The sequence below is a fragment of the Archocentrus centrarchus genome, chromosome 6 (genome assembly GCF_007364275.1).
Source record: "Archocentrus centrarchus isolate MPI-CPG fArcCen1 chromosome 6, fArcCen1, whole genome shotgun sequence".
Taxonomy (NCBI): domain Eukaryota; kingdom Metazoa; phylum Chordata; class Actinopteri; order Cichliformes; family Cichlidae; genus Archocentrus; species Archocentrus centrarchus.
This window is the reverse complement of record NC_044351.1, coordinates 24,494,810-24,513,094: the sequence shown is the minus strand read 5'-3', so window position 1 is coordinate 24,513,094 and position 18,285 is coordinate 24,494,810. Positions and strand designations below refer to the sequence as shown.

The 18,285-nt window shown below is 38.5% G+C and overlaps 1 protein-coding gene across 3 annotated transcripts; it reads right to left on the bottom strand.

Annotated features, from left to right (window-relative positions):
- Positions 1 to 2,989: 2,989 nt before the first annotated feature.
- kras (v-Ki-ras2 Kirsten rat sarcoma viral oncogene homolog) lies at positions 2,990 to 16,422 on the bottom strand. 3 transcript variants are annotated; one of them, XM_030730737.1, is made up of 7 exons: positions 16,172 to 16,422; positions 14,043 to 14,160; positions 13,241 to 13,419; positions 12,626 to 12,785; positions 7,702 to 7,817; position 7,196; positions 2,990 to 5,445 (listed from the first exon to the last, which is right to left on the bottom strand). In XM_030730737.1, the coding sequence occupies exons 2-7, from the start codon at positions 14,151 to 14,153 to the stop codon at positions 5,329 to 5,331; spliced, it is 684 nt and encodes a 227-aa protein (XP_030586597.1). In that variant the 5' UTR covers positions 14,154 to 14,160; positions 16,172 to 16,422; the 3' UTR covers positions 2,990 to 5,328. The 3 variants fall into 3 exon arrangements, with proteins under 3 accessions (XP_030586597.1, XP_030586595.1, XP_030586596.1); XM_030730735.1 differs by lacking the exon at position 7,196 and having other exon boundaries at positions 7,694 to 7,817; XM_030730736.1 differs by lacking the exons at position 7,196; positions 7,702 to 7,817.
- Positions 16,423 to 18,285: the final 1,863 nt, after the last annotated feature.

The following is an 18,285-nucleotide window of genomic DNA, read 5'->3' as shown; positions in this document are numbered from 1 at the left end:
CCAGAGATTTTGGCGCTCGTGATGGTGTCACACAGTAAATTTGTCAGTTGCACAGCCCAAAAGTGCTCTGTTAGATTAAAAGCCAGTGACTGCGGAGACAATTTGAGTACAGTGAACTTACTGTCATGTTCAAGAAACCAGTTTCAGATTATTTGAGCTCTGTGACAGCAGGCATCAGAAGATGGGTACATTGTGGTCATAAAGGGATGGACATGGTCAGCAATAATACTCTGGGTGTTTAAACGATGCTCAGTTAGTATTATGGGGCCCAAAGTGTGAGAAGAAAATATCCACCAGCCTTAACTGTTAACACAAGGCAGGATGGAGCCTTTTTTTTCATGTTGTTCATCCCAAATTCTGACCCTACCATCCAAATGACATAACACAATTTGAGACTCATCAGACCAGGCAAAGCTTTTATCTATTGCCTGTGCAAATTGCAGCCTCAGTTTCCTATAATTAGCTCACAGGAGAAGAAACCAGAGTGGTCTTCTGCCGCTGTTGCCCATCTGCTTGAAGGTTCAACCTGTTGTGATATCAGAGATGCTCATCTGCACACCCTGGTTGTAACAAATGGTAATTTTGAGCCCTCTTATCAACTCAAAGCAGTCTGGCCATTCTCCTCTGACCTCTGACATCAATAAGGCATTTTCACAGAACTGCTGCTCAGTGGATCTTTTCTCTTTTTGGGATCACTCTCTGTGAAGCCTAGCCACTTAAATCACCTTTCTTCCCCATTCCAATGCTCAGTTTGAACTTCAGCAGGTTGTCTTGACCTACATGCCTACTTCAGTTACTGCCATGTGATCAGCTCATTAGATATTTGCATTAACAAGCAGGTGAACAGGTATACCTAACAAAGTGGCAGGTGAGTGTATATTAATTTCTATTATGCTGTTACTAATTTTGAGTCCAATATAAACCAGTACAAAAGAGGATGCTCATGTTGAATGAGGTCAGCAAGTGCGAGGAATCCCTGTGAGTCACAAGATCAGGTTTCAGACTGATCTAAACAGTCTGTTTCTGATCATTTTTTTCCACTTTTGGATGTGTATGATATAAATGAAACAGATACCTTTAATAGCAGTGTTAGTCAGACCTACTGTTTGCATGGCACAGCCAATCCCAAGAAAGGTGGCTTAAAGGGAGAGGAGATAAAACAGCTTAAAGGTAAAGGATTATTTTGAATTTTGAATCAAACTACTCTAGTAGCATCCAAGAAGAAGAATATGGAGTGGAAAATGACCATAATAGGTCCCCTTTTGTTTTTTAAAAATGTTGTCTAAATATTATCCATTAGCCCCTGTATGGATAAATTTCATTAACCCTGAGTGTTATTTTTGATTGACAGAAAGGACTGAATGTAACCACAGGAAGATGTTCAGCATTTTGCTTTTGAGAGAAGAACGCATGAACTGAACAAAACATGCCACAGGGGGACTCTCTAAAGACATGCAAAAAAGTGGAAGCCAGAATTTGCACATTTCTTTCAAGTTTAAAGCCTGGTATTAGTATTCTGATGCTACACTGAAAAACACCCTTGGTTTCTCATTCAAAGTTAAGGATTACCTTTGCTGACTGAATTGAACCTGAACTCTGGAGCTGTTTTCTCTGTCAATACTGAACAACCACAAATGAGCTTTGGGTGCTTTTTAAAAAACTGATTAAAATCCAGTCAGAATTAGAGGGGTGGAGGAAAAAAGAATAAACACCACAATTCTGATAAAAGGTCACATACTGCATGGGGACACAAATCTTACATAAGATCATACACTATTATTTTTAAACTAGACTGCTGTCTTTGATTAATACCTGGTCATCAGTGTTCAACAATGCTCTGCATGTTGTAGCATCACTATAGTTTCATAGTTAGTCACAATTCTTTGCGTTTCACTGTATACAAGGCTGGGTCAGTACATAATAGGAATACTATAAACACATAACTACGGTATAATGACATCAGGTCAGATAATGAATGCTGTCCCATTCAGAAAAAGAGCAAACGGGCACCCGGGCGGCTCAGTGGTGGGGCAGGCGTGGGGTGGTGGTGGGGTATATGCCGCATTGTGGTGACGGGTTCGAGTCCTGGCCTGTCACCAATTTGCCCCCATGTCTTCCCCTATATCTTTCCCCCATTTCCTGTCTCTATAGACTGTTGATAAAAGCCACTGTGGCCAAAAAGTTAAAGAAAAACAGCAAACAGCGGTTGGATGCACCAGTCTGCACTGGTGTATATATTTAACACTGCACATTTGATGCATTTGTGATCAGATCAGGTCTCTGGACTGGTTCCAAAGTTAAATCTCATATGTAGATTTATTTCACCAACCACCTTTCATTTAATACAGGTGTCATCTTTAATTAGGGGTTTCATTTTCATTAAATGTTCTTAAAGCTTAAAGCATTCAAAAACTCCTGCAATTTAGCATATCAGGATACTTTTGCTTTGTTGTTGGGATTGTCCATTATAACCTAATGAAATTATACTGGCACTTAATTCTGATATTAAATCATCCTTACTTCAAGCTAATGAACCTGAAAGTACATGAAATGATTTGTCATCAAAAATGCTTGTCCGTACTTTTCAAAAAAGAATAGCAGTAAACACTTTTACTTTAAAATGAATATATTTAGTGCTTGCATATATTTTTTTTAAATGTACAAGGATAAAACAATGCTGATTCTGTAACAAGTGTGAGCAGATGGAGAAATGCCCCTTCTAGAGGTCTCTCATATGGTCTGCAACACAAACCTTTCAAACTGAGTGAACAGTGCCATCTGCTGGGAAGACTGATGTAGTCCACAAATATCAAATGAAAATGAGGAAGAACACGAATCCCGTTTTTAATCAGTGCACAGTGTCAAAAATGACTATGTTCCCGTTCTTCAGCAGTTTATATGATGGAGCAAACATGCATTCATTTATTTAAGGGGGGGGTGTAAATGAAAAAAATCTGAGTTATAAAGAAACAGAAAAAAGGTAGTTGGGTTCCTCTTTACTTTGTTCTTTATTACACATTAAATAGGAGTGGTGAAGATTTATGGCAAAATAGACTCATTTGATATTAGATCACCACTCTACACTGCCCACCACAGGTATGATGTAAAGTGGTCATTCATTCACTTCCCTAGCCCTGGACCCAGTCGCACTCGCTGGTCACATACAGAGAGCGGAGTGAAACTCCGTTAAAGCAACATTCATGTAGACACAAATGAAATGAAGCACAATTTACAAAATATGCACCTCTCATTATCACAACTATACAAAGGTTGTTAAAATACGATCCAGGTATAAATGATACATTTCAGAAATCAGCTGTTGGCACCCAATAAAAGGAAGAGGAACATTTCAAACATTACAGTAAAACTACTTTTGAAACAGTATTGTTGAGAGGAGGGTTCATTAATTAAAACTGCATCAACAGTCATCATCTACTTCATGAAAAAAATAAAATAAAGAGGTAATAATAAACTGGGTCAAAATCCATTAATCCTGAAAGCAAAACATATCACTTCTGGATTTTCTGTGTGAGTAACAATGCTCCCCTAGAACAGCATTTTGTGCATTCCTAGAGTACATTTAGGACAAAATAAATGTGGTTTCGGCTTTTTCCAATGTCTAAATGTAGCACCTAATACAAAGATAAAAGGCAAATAATAAAACCCCAAATGAGCAATTTTTAAATACAATGGAAAGGGGTGAAATAGAGGTTGCCCTAGAAGGAAACAGGACTTTAAAAAAAATGTTTTTAATAAAGTCAGACGATTTCATCTAAGAACCAATTTTATGGCAATTATTGCCTCATTTACAAACATCCGTTCCAGTTACATTGCCACGATAAACACATTTTATGAGAGAAAAATGACAAATTATTTTGCTGGACAATCATTTCTGTTGAAAGGCAGGCCAGAAAACAATTTCAACACTCCAGCAAATGAGTCACCAAAAAAAACAAAAAAAAAACAACCTCTTCCAAAAGCAAGACAAAGAATCTGAAAATCTATTTGGACAACATTTTGAACAACCTCTGACTCCACACCAAGACAAATATTGTTGACAGCTGCTTAAAGGATTTGTTCTGCTTTCTAGCCTCTCGCAAGCAAACAAGTTAGTGCGCAGGACACCTCTGTGGCCTCTATATCCTGCTGCTGGAAAAAATCTCTAATTTTGCAGTGAACTAAAACATTCTGCTCAAATATGAAGCCCCCTCGAAGGAGGACAGCTGTTGACAGCTGTTTTGTAACATATTGATGAAATGATTTTTTTTTTTCCTTCAGGATGAATCAAAACAATCCTACAGTCAAACCTAAGCATAAAGAAAAGCAGGACATTTTTAACCAAAGTTGAAAAAGGCAACACAAAAAGGCCCACATAATATGTGGCTGCTAGTCCCATTTATAAAGACAAAAATGGGTTAAAAATCATCATATACATCTCTTAGAATCCTTTAAAAAAAAAAAAAAATGGCAGATTTATGTCTCACAGAAGCAAACAAAAGCAAATAACTAGTTTTATTAAACCTGAAAAACTAGACTGTATTATCTCCAACTGAGTCAGAGTTCTTTATCGGTGGCTCCTTTAAATCTATCAACCAGAGGCATTTGCATACCCATGTCTCCTAGGACATAATTCATGCAAAAAGGGGAAGAAAAAAAAAAATCTCCCACCTCATGGCAAGAACACACAGTACTAAGAAAAGACAAATTACAAATTAATTAATAACTAATCAAGGTGTTAAAACATTCAGAGATGAGTAGGAGTTTGCATGCATACTTATCAGTGACATAACTAAGTCTTACCTAGAGGTCATTAGAGATGGGGACAGTACACAGGGGCTGGGACATCTGGCTGACTGTTGGTCATTTCTTCCTATCGGTTTTGTCTACGTGAGCGGGATGAAAATTCATTCTTTGGCATCCCATATTTAAAAAGGGCATTACAGAACATGACCTTTCAAGGGAAGAGAAAATTAACTCAAAAGCTGTTAATGAATAATTTGTTAAACACAATTTGCAAGGCAATTGGCCCCCAGCTCCAAAAAAAATGCTCCAAATCACCATTATCATTTAAAAAAAAAAAAAAAAAAAAAAAAAAAAAAAATTCTAAATCATCAGGCTCTTGAACCCATATTGTGGGCAACTGGCACTAAACTGAAAACGAAGCTTATTGGTGTCCAAAAAAAGCAAATAAGAAAAAGGTGGAAAATTCAGTTCAGGTTTAGTATTGTGGGTATCGAGAAATAGGCTAATAATTTAGTGTAATGTACAAAATGTATTACTTGAACTGTTCAACATAGTTGCTTTTTTGTCTTAAAAGGGAATCATTATTCACATAAGTGTACACTTTGTCTTGGACTTCTTTTTCTTCTTTTTGCCCTCCTTGCTCATCTTCTCCTTATGCTTCCGGATTTCTCGCACTAATGTGTAAAAGGCATCATCAACGCCCTGGAAAAGAAAAGAGAGAACGCGTCATTAAAATTAAGAAATTTTGCTTATGACTGTACTGTACACCTTACAAGCAGAAATCAAATTTGTCTACTAAAATTAACCAAAAATCGCTAAAAATCATTTGGGACTTTAAATGGATTTTAACAATTTTTCTGCCAAGTGTGCAGTCGGTCTGTCAAAGTGACTCGATTCAGAGGTCAATTCAATTCAATCTATGGAATACATGCTGAATAAAATGTGTTTCAGAATAAAAGTTAGCAGTGTTCCTACTAACAGTAGCAAATGCCTCTTTTCCACTAGTACCTACTCAGCTCAACTCAACTCAGCTTTTAAGGTTTTCCATTATGTAGTAGTACCTGGTACCAGGTACTTTTTTTTAGCACCTACTCAGCCAAGGTTCCAAGTGATCTGAGTCAAGCCGAAAATGTGACCCCCAGCAGAATGGATGCCACTGATTGGCCAGGCAGTGGCGTCACTAGATGAGTGATGAGAGCAATTCCTTCACAAGAATCACTCAGGTTTTAGAAACCCGGAAACAAGGGAAATGGCTACACACTAACCAACACAGACGTGCTTGGTGGCTGACGACAGAATCCAGAGGAAGCTAGACAGACCGACCATTTGTGTCGCATACAAATGACGTGACGGGACTTTTGGGCCACCTTGCTGAGGCGGTACTCTATTGTAATAGAAAACAAATGAAACAGAGTAGAGTTGAGTAGAGCTGAATAGGTACTAGTAGAAAAGAGGTAAAAGACAGTAGGTGTAGTTACATGAGCTTTTATTTCTGAATGTCATCAACCACGTTTGGCACTACTGTTCCAGTGGAAAAGATGCTCCACTGGGAAAAGTGCCCTCACAAACAACGAATAAACAAATTTAAATTAGCCCTTTAAAAAAAAATTTTTTTTTTTTGAATGTGCCAATTTATACTGACTGGAGGTATTTATATTAGGCTTTTATTCTCTCTCACAGCTCTTATTCATGATTATTGGTGAGAAACAGGTTCCACAGAAATGCAGCAAGTGTCTTTTTAAATGGCACACTGATGTAAATGTGTGAGTGCATGAACATTTTGAGTGGTGTAATAAATGTGACAATCTGCAAAGAGCTGTGTAGTAAAGAGCTTCAGGCCAATTTAAGGTTCTGACAGTGGGAAAAGAGTAAAGAAGGGATTTGTATCAGCAGGAAACACTTCTTACCACCAACACACACACACACACACACACACACACACACACACACACACACACACACACACACACTCACCATTTGTTAACACAACTGCCAGTTTCTCAAAGCATATCCTTCACAGAAACACATTCCAGCAAATGATTAGTCCAATTTGTGCCATAATTTTCTCTGATCACACATGATGGCTAACCAGCCCAAACCCAATTGTTCATCCTAATTTCAGCCCATTAGGACACTTTCACACAGGTAATCTAGCCTAGTGAATCTAGGAAATGGATTGCATGGAAATCTGACTGTATGAACACAATTGCAGACCAAGAATCTTTTAACAGGTCGGCTAACTGTAGGCCCAGCTGCCAAGTGCAGAAAGATTGATTCTTTCATTATCGAAAAATGTATCTCAGCGATATTGTTTGTGACAAAGCAGGACAGAAAAGAGACTCACTGGTATATAGCAGGAAAACCAACCCAAACCTGGTGCCATCTTAGTTTTTAATACTCCAGTTGAGCAGTAAGGGAGGTGCTTTGTTTGTTGTTGTTGTTGTTGTTTCACCCTGTGCAGATTTTGTTACTTCAGTTGTGCTCATACAGCAAGCTTTTTCTGCTTATATAGCATTCAGTTTTCTCATTAAGCACCGTCGTTATTTTTCCTTGGAAACAAGGATAAATCTCTGCCCCTTCATTGAGAAGGCATAAGGCAAACGTCGACCAGTGTGAAAGCAGACTAGCTTGCATAGACCAAAGCTGTTTAGACTCAGTAAATGAATCCAGTGTGAAAACAGACTCAGGTGATAATCAACCATGATACACAGAAACACTGAAAAGGAATCAGCCATCTCAGCCTCATGTTAGAACCACACCACAGCCCCAGTAGAAACCAGCAGGTTAGCTTTGAGAACATATAAAGCACCAGCTCTCACTGAGTGTCTTCTTCCACTACAATTCCCACTACACACACACACACACACACACACACACACACACACACACACACACACACACACACACACACACACACAGAGCTGGTGGGTGTGCGGCTGCATACACTTACCCCTTCACATCACAACACACTTTTTAAGCTTGACACAGCGCGGAGTCTTTTCTTCCTTGCTGAGCTTATTGACCCGGTACAGCCTGATCTCCCGTACCAGAGTGTAAAAGGCATCTTCCACTCTCTGCAGTATGAAACACAACTTTCCTCAATGCTGAGGAATACAGAGCAGGGGGGCAAGGACATACTGTTTGGGTGCATTTGCTACAAACTACAAATACGAAGGAGCAAAGCAGACTGGTGGTGCAGCTCTACTTGCGATGTCTGCCCTGCCTAATCATCTACATAACATTTGATTTCAAAATGTTGGGGTATGAATGTATACAGCATCCAGGAGGCTGGAAAAAAATTCAAATGTTTTTGGGGCCTTCTTTAAAAAGGGAATGTGAATATTATGAGCTTTCAAGGAGGGGAAAAAAATTATTAAATGGTTCACACACACACACACAAAAAAAAGAAGACCTTTTAGATTCAGTATGTTTCAGTATTCAGTATGTTCCCTGATCTGATTACTGTTTAGCTATAGTGCAGCTAAATGCACTGCAATCTTGTCACTCTGTGTCCTTCAAAACAAGTGCAATGCACTGAGTACATACAGTTATGGTCAGAGGTTTACATTACACTCATCATGGGCATGAATTCCAAGTAATTTTGGGCTTTTCAGTGATTTATTTGAAGTGTTCTTTTTTTCAGGGTGGAATGATTGTGCATCATTGTACATCTTTAAGAATTGGGTGCACAAATTTGCATTGAATAGGATTTTGTCTAATCCACAAAGGGTCAAATGTATACATATACCCCCACTAATATTTGGTTAAAATGTCCCTTAGCAAGTTCAACCAGGCGCTTTTGGTAGCGATCAAAAAGCCTCTGGCATAATTCTGCCTGGATATTTGCCCACTCTTCTTGGCAGAATTGGTAGAGTCATTTAAATGTAATTGGTTAAACTGGTTGTTTTCCTGGCATGGACCTGGCTTTTAAGCATAGTCCACAAATTTTCAATAGGGTGGCAATCAATCATTTGGGAAGGCCATTCCAGAAGCTTACCATTAGCAAGCCTCTCAGTCCTTGTCAATGTAAAACTTGCTTTTAGTTCCTGGGTTGTTCCTGACCCTCTCATCTGAAGGTGACAGTTTGGGTCTTCCTCCAGACCTCAGCAAAACGGTGACACATCTGAATAATTTGTACTTATGGTACTTAGAATCTGCAGTGGTTTAGAAATGGCTCCAAGATACCTTCCCAGCTTGTGCAAATCAATTTTCCTTCTTAGATCTTCACTGAGATTGGTCAATCCAAACAAATCCTTTTCATGGTGACAAAGAGAAACCACCAAGTGCAGTCAATCATCACTACCAAGAAGTTAATAGGTCTTGTCCTTGTCAAGTTAAGACACTCTAGAACCTTCAGCACCACCTACTGAAAGATTTAAGTGTATACCTGTATATATTTGGGCCTGAATGTATACTTTTGGCCCAGTATTTTAGATTTTCTCTGATCCACAGAGTCAAACTTGTGCACTCAATCCTTGTTTGGTTGTTGTTTTTTTGTTGTTTGTTTTTTAAAGATGATGTTAATGACTAGGTAGCAGGTAGTTTACTAATCGAAAGGTCAGTGGGTCGATCCTTCAAATAGTATCCTTGGGCAAGATGCTGAACCCCAAGTTGGCCCTGATGCATCCATCAGTGTGAGTGCATGAGTGTTAGTTTGAAAGGTCATAGAAACAAGCACTTGGGTGAATGAGGCTTGTAGTAAGAAGAAAGAAAGTGCTTTGAGTGTTCAAATTGAGTAGAAAGTACCAGTTTATTTTCCATGTATGCAATACCATGTATACAATCATTAAAAGCCAAAAAAGCCCATAACAGTGTATGTAAAGCTCTGACCACAACCGTATATAGACAGTGGCGAGGTGCAGTATATGGTGCAGGAGTGGCTCAGAATTTTGATTACCAGTGTGGTTACCATTCCTTTCACTTCATAAATACATGTATGTGTTTGCATTTCATGATGGCAAATATGCAGTGGGAACTACCAAAAGGCAGTTTTCAGTGCTTCAGCTAGTGTTTTTATTTCTGTCTGGACAGATTGATATGAATATGATAACGTTATGCAAGATGCAGCTGCAAAACTTCAGTGAAGTGACCCTGACATAAAAAAATGAAGGCCCAGTTCAAAGACAGGTGCAGTCAGAGAATACATTGTTGGATTGAGTCCAGTAGTTATGTCATAATAAAAATGGCACCATTTGAATAAATTTCCATTAAAAAAGAAAAGAGAAAAAAAAAAAAGCCCAAGCCATACCAGATTTACATTTAGTTAATCTTCCCCTTTGGCAGCGCTGCTCCACTTCACCACTCCAGCCAATTTTAGATCGTACAGTGGAAGTCTTTTTGCTACATGCATTTGTGCATCTGCAGTGCACTTCCAGCAGTACAAGCAACAATCAACTAGAATTTTTTTTCAGATGAGCAGTAGAGGTGTAACGGTACCCCATGGTGGCAGCTCCCGCCTTACATTTCCCCAGAAAGGGTGGCGGCCAGCCGGCATGTTTCTACTACTGTTTGTATATAAAAATGTTTTTGATCACACTATAATTTAATAATAAACACTTAGCAATAAATCAGTTATCAAAAACAGGTATGTGTTAAATAGTTAACGTTTTTACTCCCAAATCACCTCAAATGTTCTGGCCGGCATTTATCTAGTGAGTGCAGGCTGTAAGATCACGTTTACCTCATGAAGCTTCCACATCAATGTACTCTGGAGGAGGCTGTAAAACTTTGTGAAAAGAGTCCAAAACGAATCGATGAGTAAGAGAAGCTCACTTCTGTCCGATGAAAGTGATACTGAGGTGAGTTGTTGAGGGTTTCCAGGACTTCCCTGTTGGTAACCTGCTATTTTAGTAAGTTCTGCTGATTTGGCCCCTATTAGCCCATGTTGCTGAAACTTTTTTTCAAGAACGATCTAATGTTGTGGACAATTCGGACACTTAGCAAATAAACTCTCTTACGATGGGAGAATATAATCAAAGTGTTTCTCAGACAAATTGATTTTTTTTCTAGGAGCCTAACATTATCTGGCATAATGTTAGCTTATAACCAGCTGTTGTTGACTAGCCACCTCCTGTCAGCTGTCTGTAAACGGGAGGGTCGTATGTCTAATCTGCTGAAAATCAGTAATTGTGACAATGTAAGGAAGAAACAAGCATGAAGTGGTAATAAGTTGACATGTACTGATTCATTTTATTCTACTGAATCTCATCAGAAGAGAATTATTTTGTCAGCTTTATTTTTTGAGGAACATTGTGTTGCAGTGAGTTTTAGTAGTGAAACAATAACAGACCTCTCAGGTGATATGTAGTAGACACTGATCAATTTATCAGTTTTTTTTTTTCTTTCTTTAATTCAATTTTCATTTGTTTTCTAGTCAAATATGGCTTTTATGTTCATTGAAAGTAATTTTTGTTTTGTTTTTTTTTTATTGTTTGAAATGAACAAAGAAGTTCTAAGTAATTTGTTTTAGTCACATAAATCATCATTTGATCCAGAAATAACTATTTCAAATATCATCACCCTCTTAAAATAATGGCCTATGTCATTTTTTTTTCAGGTTTTTCAGAAAAGACAAAAAAACGGAACCAAACAGTGAAAAAGATGACAATTTATGTAAGAATAAGACTTTCATTTTAAAAAAAAAAAAAAAAAAAAAAAAAAAAAAAAGACAGGCCATTATTTTAAGAGGGTGATGAATTGCAAATGAACTGAACTGAAATTCACAGAACCGTGGCTTCTGTACCACAATATGAACCGCACCATGGAAATTTGTACCGTTACCCCCCTAATGAACGGGGGGGCCAAATCTGGTAAGCAAGGGCAGGTGGCGAGTGAAAACTGTGTTGGTGTGGCCAAAAACCATCTCCGTTGTCGATTTACTATTTGCAGGTTGCAAATCCATTTGATCGCACCTCTTAAGTTTTAAAAAGAGCTGCAGTGAATGATTGGTACTACAATATTTGGTTGGTATCACTTTAAAATTGTATATTGTGCAGTGTATTCATTTCTAGTGAAGATTAAATTATTTATGAGTAATCATGAGTGGTTTCAAATAAATGTAACAGCTGCAGATCCAACAGAAGCAGCACCATGTGGACACTGAATTATTTGTACAGAGGTAGGAGTAACTTCCCTACACCAAAAGAAACCATGATTCACCCCAGGTGAGAGACCAGTAAAATGCACTTACAAATCACTTAATCAGCCAGTCTGCTACCTAAAGCCATGCCCACAACACACACCATTGATATCACAGCAAATCTTCCAAACGCCCAGTCACAGCAACCAGTAAGCATAATCATTAACCCTCTGATTAATTTCTGGCACGTTGCCCTTTCATGCAGACTCCTTGACACCGATTTGCTGATTATTTATAAAGCAAGATCCTTTGCGGGTGGGCCTAACAATGATTTAATTCACATATCGACGACAAAGCAGCATGCAATGATTCCATTATCACCCATTAAATTTAAATTAACCAAAGAAGACTTAATGATGCACAACATGTTACCTGAGACATTTTCAAGCGACATCATCATAAAAGGGAGCCCAACAGAGATGGCGAATGTGACACAACAACCCCTCACGATTCAATCACAGTCTCGTGATCCAAGTGCCAAGATCATCAAGTCGTGTTAACAACACCTCTCAAAATTACCATGATCTTACCTTTTCTGAAATAACAAAATTTGATAGGTAGGGGGAAATGTATGGAAATGCCAAAAGACCAATACCCTGAGACCACATGCAACTCCACACCATTTATCATGCTCTCCAGACTTCCAGCACAATGCTACAACAGTTTAGTGACAGATTTGAAAAATGAAAAAATGAACTGTTCTGAGTCTTGAGGACACCGCCCAGTCTATGGTTGGAGTCTCACCTGTCTGGTTTTGGCTGAGGTCTCAATAAAGGGAATGCCGTAGCTGCGTGCTAAGTCCTGAGCCTGCTTTGTGTCCACTGTCCGGGACGGGAGGTCACACTTGTTCCCCACCAACACCATGGGGACATCCTCGGAATCCTTCACCCGCTTAATCTGTTCTCTGCACAGTCACAGACAACAGAACTGCAGTTTTAGTTTAATGTAACTTATGTAATACTCTGTTGGCTATGTAATAACATGTTAGAAAGCACTATACAAAGAACACAATGAACAAACAAAAGTTTGTTTTTTTTTAATGTTTGAACACAAGATCCCATATATTTAAAAAAAAAAAAAAAAAAAAAAAGAATATATATTATATATCAAATTATAATACTGAATTATTAGCCTACTCCAACTACCTTGATTTTTGTCCCCAATTTTTAACATCAAAAGGTTGTCAGCCACAGCAATAAAATATATGGTCTTTAGAATGACAAAAGTTAAATGTGAGCTCAAACTAGGAATGCTGTGACTATGTGGGTAACCTTGTACCCACTTCAGTTACTACATTTTAGTAAACCACTACTCTCATACTGGGTCCAAAGACCTGAGACATTTTGTCTCCTAGCTCACCTATAGTGGTGAATGTCTTCAAAGGACTTGGTGTTGTTGATGGCAAAGACACAGAGGAAGCCCTCCCCTGTCCTCATGTACTGATCCCTCATGGCGCTGTACTCCTCCTGACCTGCTGTGTCCAGGATGTCCAGTAGACATGTCTCTCCATCGATAACTACCTGCTTTCTGTAAGAGTCCTGGAAGAGGAAGAAATTCAAGGAACATCAGAATCCTGGAATTTAGTGGTTTAATAGTCCAAGTAATATAATAAGATGACAACTTATTTATTTATATTTTTACAGGACTCCTTCTGGATATTACTCTTTTCTAGTTCTAGTAGGGCACTTCAGTTTCCAGCAGACCTCATATTACAATCAGGTCCTCATTTCCACTGTGTGTGAAGTATGTCAAAGTACTCCATCTTTTTATTATCACTAACGGCTAAACTCTGTCTCATCCAACACAAATAATTTGTATTTGCCCCAGTAAGCAGCCATACTTCAGTATGTTATCTTGTATTCAATCTATAGCAATGTTCTAACCTGCAACAACATATCAATAATTGATTGAAATCATGATGAGACTTGGTCTGCTCTGCACTGGTTGGCCTGTTTGAGAACTGAGGCAAGGAGACATCCACTGAAAGTTCTTAAAAACCTGTCTGGTGTCTCTTTGAATCTTAAACCAGTAGAACCTGTTGTAACTTTTTTTTTTTTTTTTTTTTTTTTTTAAAGAGGATTTTGTCCTTGTGCTGTCCACTTCCATATGACAACATACACACAAACACATGGAGAGACAAACATTCATTATTTTTCTTTACCTCAATGGTGGGGTCATATTCATCCACAAAGTGATTCTGGATGAGCTGAATAGTAAGTGCGCTTTTGCCAACGCCACCAGCTCCCACAACAACCAGCTTATATTCTGTCATGATTCACCTGTGGGTGCAAAAGAAAAACAAAACCCCAAAAAAATGAAACTCAAATATGGTTCATCTGGTGCGCGATCGAAGCCTTAAATGGAACAGTGCATTTCTCACTCAAAACAACTTTGCAATCTAATTGCAGTCATACCTTGCCATTTCTGTCCAGCGACCTGTTTACCAGAAATCTGCACACTCAGAACTGGCAGAACGAGAAGATATTAATGTATGAACATCATTTCCAGTGAGTAACTCAAATGGCCCTCAGCTATCCTTTTAATAACACTGCTGAATCACTGGAAAATTAGATTTCACGCCAAGTTTATTTTCGTTTTCATCTAGAAAAAGCTCATTTTAGTAATAACCAAGAGGCCTGCAGAAGAAGCTACTATTGCCACAAACACAATAGAGCTGCATGGGATTATGTGCAAATGGAGGGATATAAACAAAAAAAATCCAAAAGGATTCAAGAAAAGCTGCCCTATTAATTCATCAGCAGTCCAAAAAAGGTAAAATATTCAAATATTCTTTAAATAATCAACTGAAATTACTGCCTTTTGAAAACTGATTCTGTCAGCCATATCAAAAGTGAGATAAAGAAATATATATAGATATATATATATAAAGATGAAATCGTGTGTGTATGTAATTAAATGTCTAAATCCAATGGTGTTTTCTGAGAAGCAGCTGCACAACAGACACTAACCCCAGGCAGAAATCCATGACATTACATTAAGGCTCCAAAATTGACAAGCAACTGGGAAGGTCTCTAATGTCTGTCTGCTTTGTGGAGCAGCACCCATCAATAGTGGTAGCTGGTCTTTTTAGAAGTTAAAGTACAGACAGCACACAGCTCTGCACAGCCTGCAGTCAAGGAGTGCCACTGAATATTATTGCTATGTCTAGAATGCTATGTATTTGGCCAACTAAAGGTAAACTCATTTGTATTCACCGCACTTTTTAAAAAAAAAAAATTGTCCGTTATTATTTGGTCTGCATAGCCAGTGATTTACAGATATTACTGATGAGGATGTTATCTGTAAGGAAACATCTTTATCTTTACCTGAGTACATAAGACCAGTGGATTCCTCTATGTCTATGCTGTCACTGCAGCATACTGGTCAGTTAGTTTGTTTCTTCAAACTGTGGGAAAGTTTTGATGCTGTGGAAAGTCCGTAGAAAACTAATTTCCTTAAGATAGGAGTGTGTCACTCATGGTAGCTGGTCTTAAGCTGAACCCATTAGTTGCATGCAGTGCATCCACCTTTACATTGACGACACTGCTGAACTCATTGAGTAGTCATTACTTACTACTCAGCGCTATTCCCAGTAGGGGGAAAACACTGAATAGGACAGCGGAAAAATCATCAATATGACAAGACCGATGGAAATGTATTAGCAAACAAATATCGTTAAGCTAGTTTGTAACAGTTAGCTTGCCACATAATTTAGCGTTTCAATGAATTTCAATTTGGCCTGCTTCCACAGACAGAAAACATCCACAGTATTCTTAAACGTCAACAGAGAATGTGATATAAACCCACTGCTTTGCGGCTATGGGGTCACCAAAAAGGCTGTGTGTGAAAACCTCTGAGCACCAGGCTGCTGTGCTGCTAGCCAGCTTAGCACTGGAGCTCGCCAACAGTCCCGAAAGTAAACTCACTAAGAGGCCACATCAGCTAACTTAAACGTATTTTTTTAAACGTAATTCATCGATGCAGCGCCGGCTGCACCGTGTACCGCAACACACTCGGTATCATTCATTCAAAGGGGAAGGGTGCCAGATTTTGAAGCCGCCATTGATAAGCTAACTCATAGGTCTGCGTTCCAGGGCCAGTCCGTAGGTTAACAATTGGGCGTAGTTAAGTACCAAAGAAACGAAAATTAATATTTCCATTATAACGGTGTTATTTAGTGTTTGGATAGCAGGCACGGTGACCGACCAACTACATTAATGAAAACAATGTTTCAACAAACATTTTTTTTAAAAGGGCCCAACATGTAATAATCTCCTCCATTTGTTTTACCTTTTACTGAGTGGAGTTCCGCGTCCGAAGTAGCGACCGAGTCAAGCTGATATTCCTCTCGTTTCACACGATCTCTGCATTTCCTATTTCTCACCAAAACTCCTGCATTTAAGTCTGTCTGTCGTCGGTTCAGAAGCAAATGAGAACATGCGAAAAAGTGAGCAAATTAATCGATTGAACTTTCCATTTGAGCCAGTGTCCCCGGCCTAGCTACTCCGTCTGGCCTCCTTTACGCGTATATGGGCGGATACCAGGCGTACTTTTACCCATAAACCATAGCAGGATTTCAACCGGTCTGGGGCATTTATCGTGTGTGTCGCAATATGAGCTGTAATACGCTGTACTTTGTCATTTATGTGTGCACTGCTGCTCTTTTACACAGCTTTCATTTATGACAGTATATTTATATAAGCACTGATTACATCACTATTATTTATGTACGTGTACAAATGTTAACTGATTTTTAATTTATATATGTTTTTAATCAGACCGAAAGGTTCATATTAATACTTTAATGATCACATTTATTAATACAGCTGCAAAAGTCACAATATTCAGAGCTTCTGCTCTGACTGCTGCAGCCTGCAGTCAACAAAGCCTAGGGGGCACTCCACGAGCCTATTTATACGCTCTAAATATAACTGGAATGTGCTAGAGGGACGTCATTCCCAGGCAGGAAAATGATTTGGCAATCCCATGTCAGTTTTCCTACGTGTTCACAAGAGTGCCTCCTGCGCACTGTAAGTGCATAGAGAGGCGTTTGTAACAAAAGACAGACAAAAAACTCAGACTTATGTTTAAGAATAAAATGAAAGGACAGCATATAGCACATCTTTTGTTTTTCTCTCTCTCTTTTATGTGGGTAAATGACCATTTACCCACATAATTACCCGTCATTTAGCCACAACGAGGCTGTGTTTCAGGGACTGTGTCTGGCACCTTACAAAAAAAAAAACATCAAAGGAACAATACACAGCAAATATAAGACCATCTAGTACTTACAGTGTAACATTTTTATAGTATAAGATTTAAGAAAAAAAACAACAATCCACTGTTTTCACGTTGTACAACAGACACGCTAGAGGGCACTGTTGACCTCTAGTGTGGCAGTTCTCAACTACATATGCTGCTGGGTTTAGACATTATCTATGAGACCACAAATATGTGAATTCAAAACATCTTAAAGGCAGCTTTGAACCATTTTTCATTACTTTAAGAGATACCACATCATTGAAAAGCACGGGTATGTGGTATCATTACAGCTGAAATAGTCAGGACTCTTATTTAGACTGTAATGAAAATCAAAGACATTAAGGACACACCAAAACACTTCGAGCAAAGAACAAAAATACCATAATTTGTGCCTGTAATTTGACATTAGTATGACAGGGAAGAATATATTTTTTCTACATCTCAAAAAATATACAGCGTGTAAGAATAAGGAAGTAGTTTTAAATACTTTAAGAGTTCCCACTTTTCAGACTCATCAATGGTTCAAAGGTTATTTGAACAAAAATAACTTCCATCCACAGCAACAGTACATTAGCTAATAACTCTTCATGTCGCCACTGATATACAGATATATCACAGGTACTGTTATTTGCAGACAGGCATGTTCCATCCACAGGTTTACCAGTAAGTCCAGTGCAACTCAGGGTTCAGTATCTTGCTTCAACTTCAACACATGGACTGGAGGAGCCGGGATCAATTCCCCCGACCTTCTGATTGGTAGACGACCTGCTCTACCACCTGAGCCACAGCTGCCTGCCATATACAGTGTGTAATTTCTAGCACCTAGCCATTGATCACAGTGTTGCAGGTGCAGCTGGTGATGTATACAATTTACTGATCCCACAATCTATATGAACAATTAACAAAGTAGACCTTTTTATATCAGGCATTATGGAATGTCATAGCAGGAAATCACAAGTGTAGCCAATAATATTAAGGAGGCCGCATTTAGTTCTAGGCAAGAAAACTCACTTGACTGGCTTACTCCATTGTGCTATAGTTGTGAAAGTGATATGTCTACTTAGAAAGTGATAATGCACTTCAGTAAAAATTAAGTAAACATTTATAGCTTTACACAAAAACTCTGATGAAGTGATATAAAC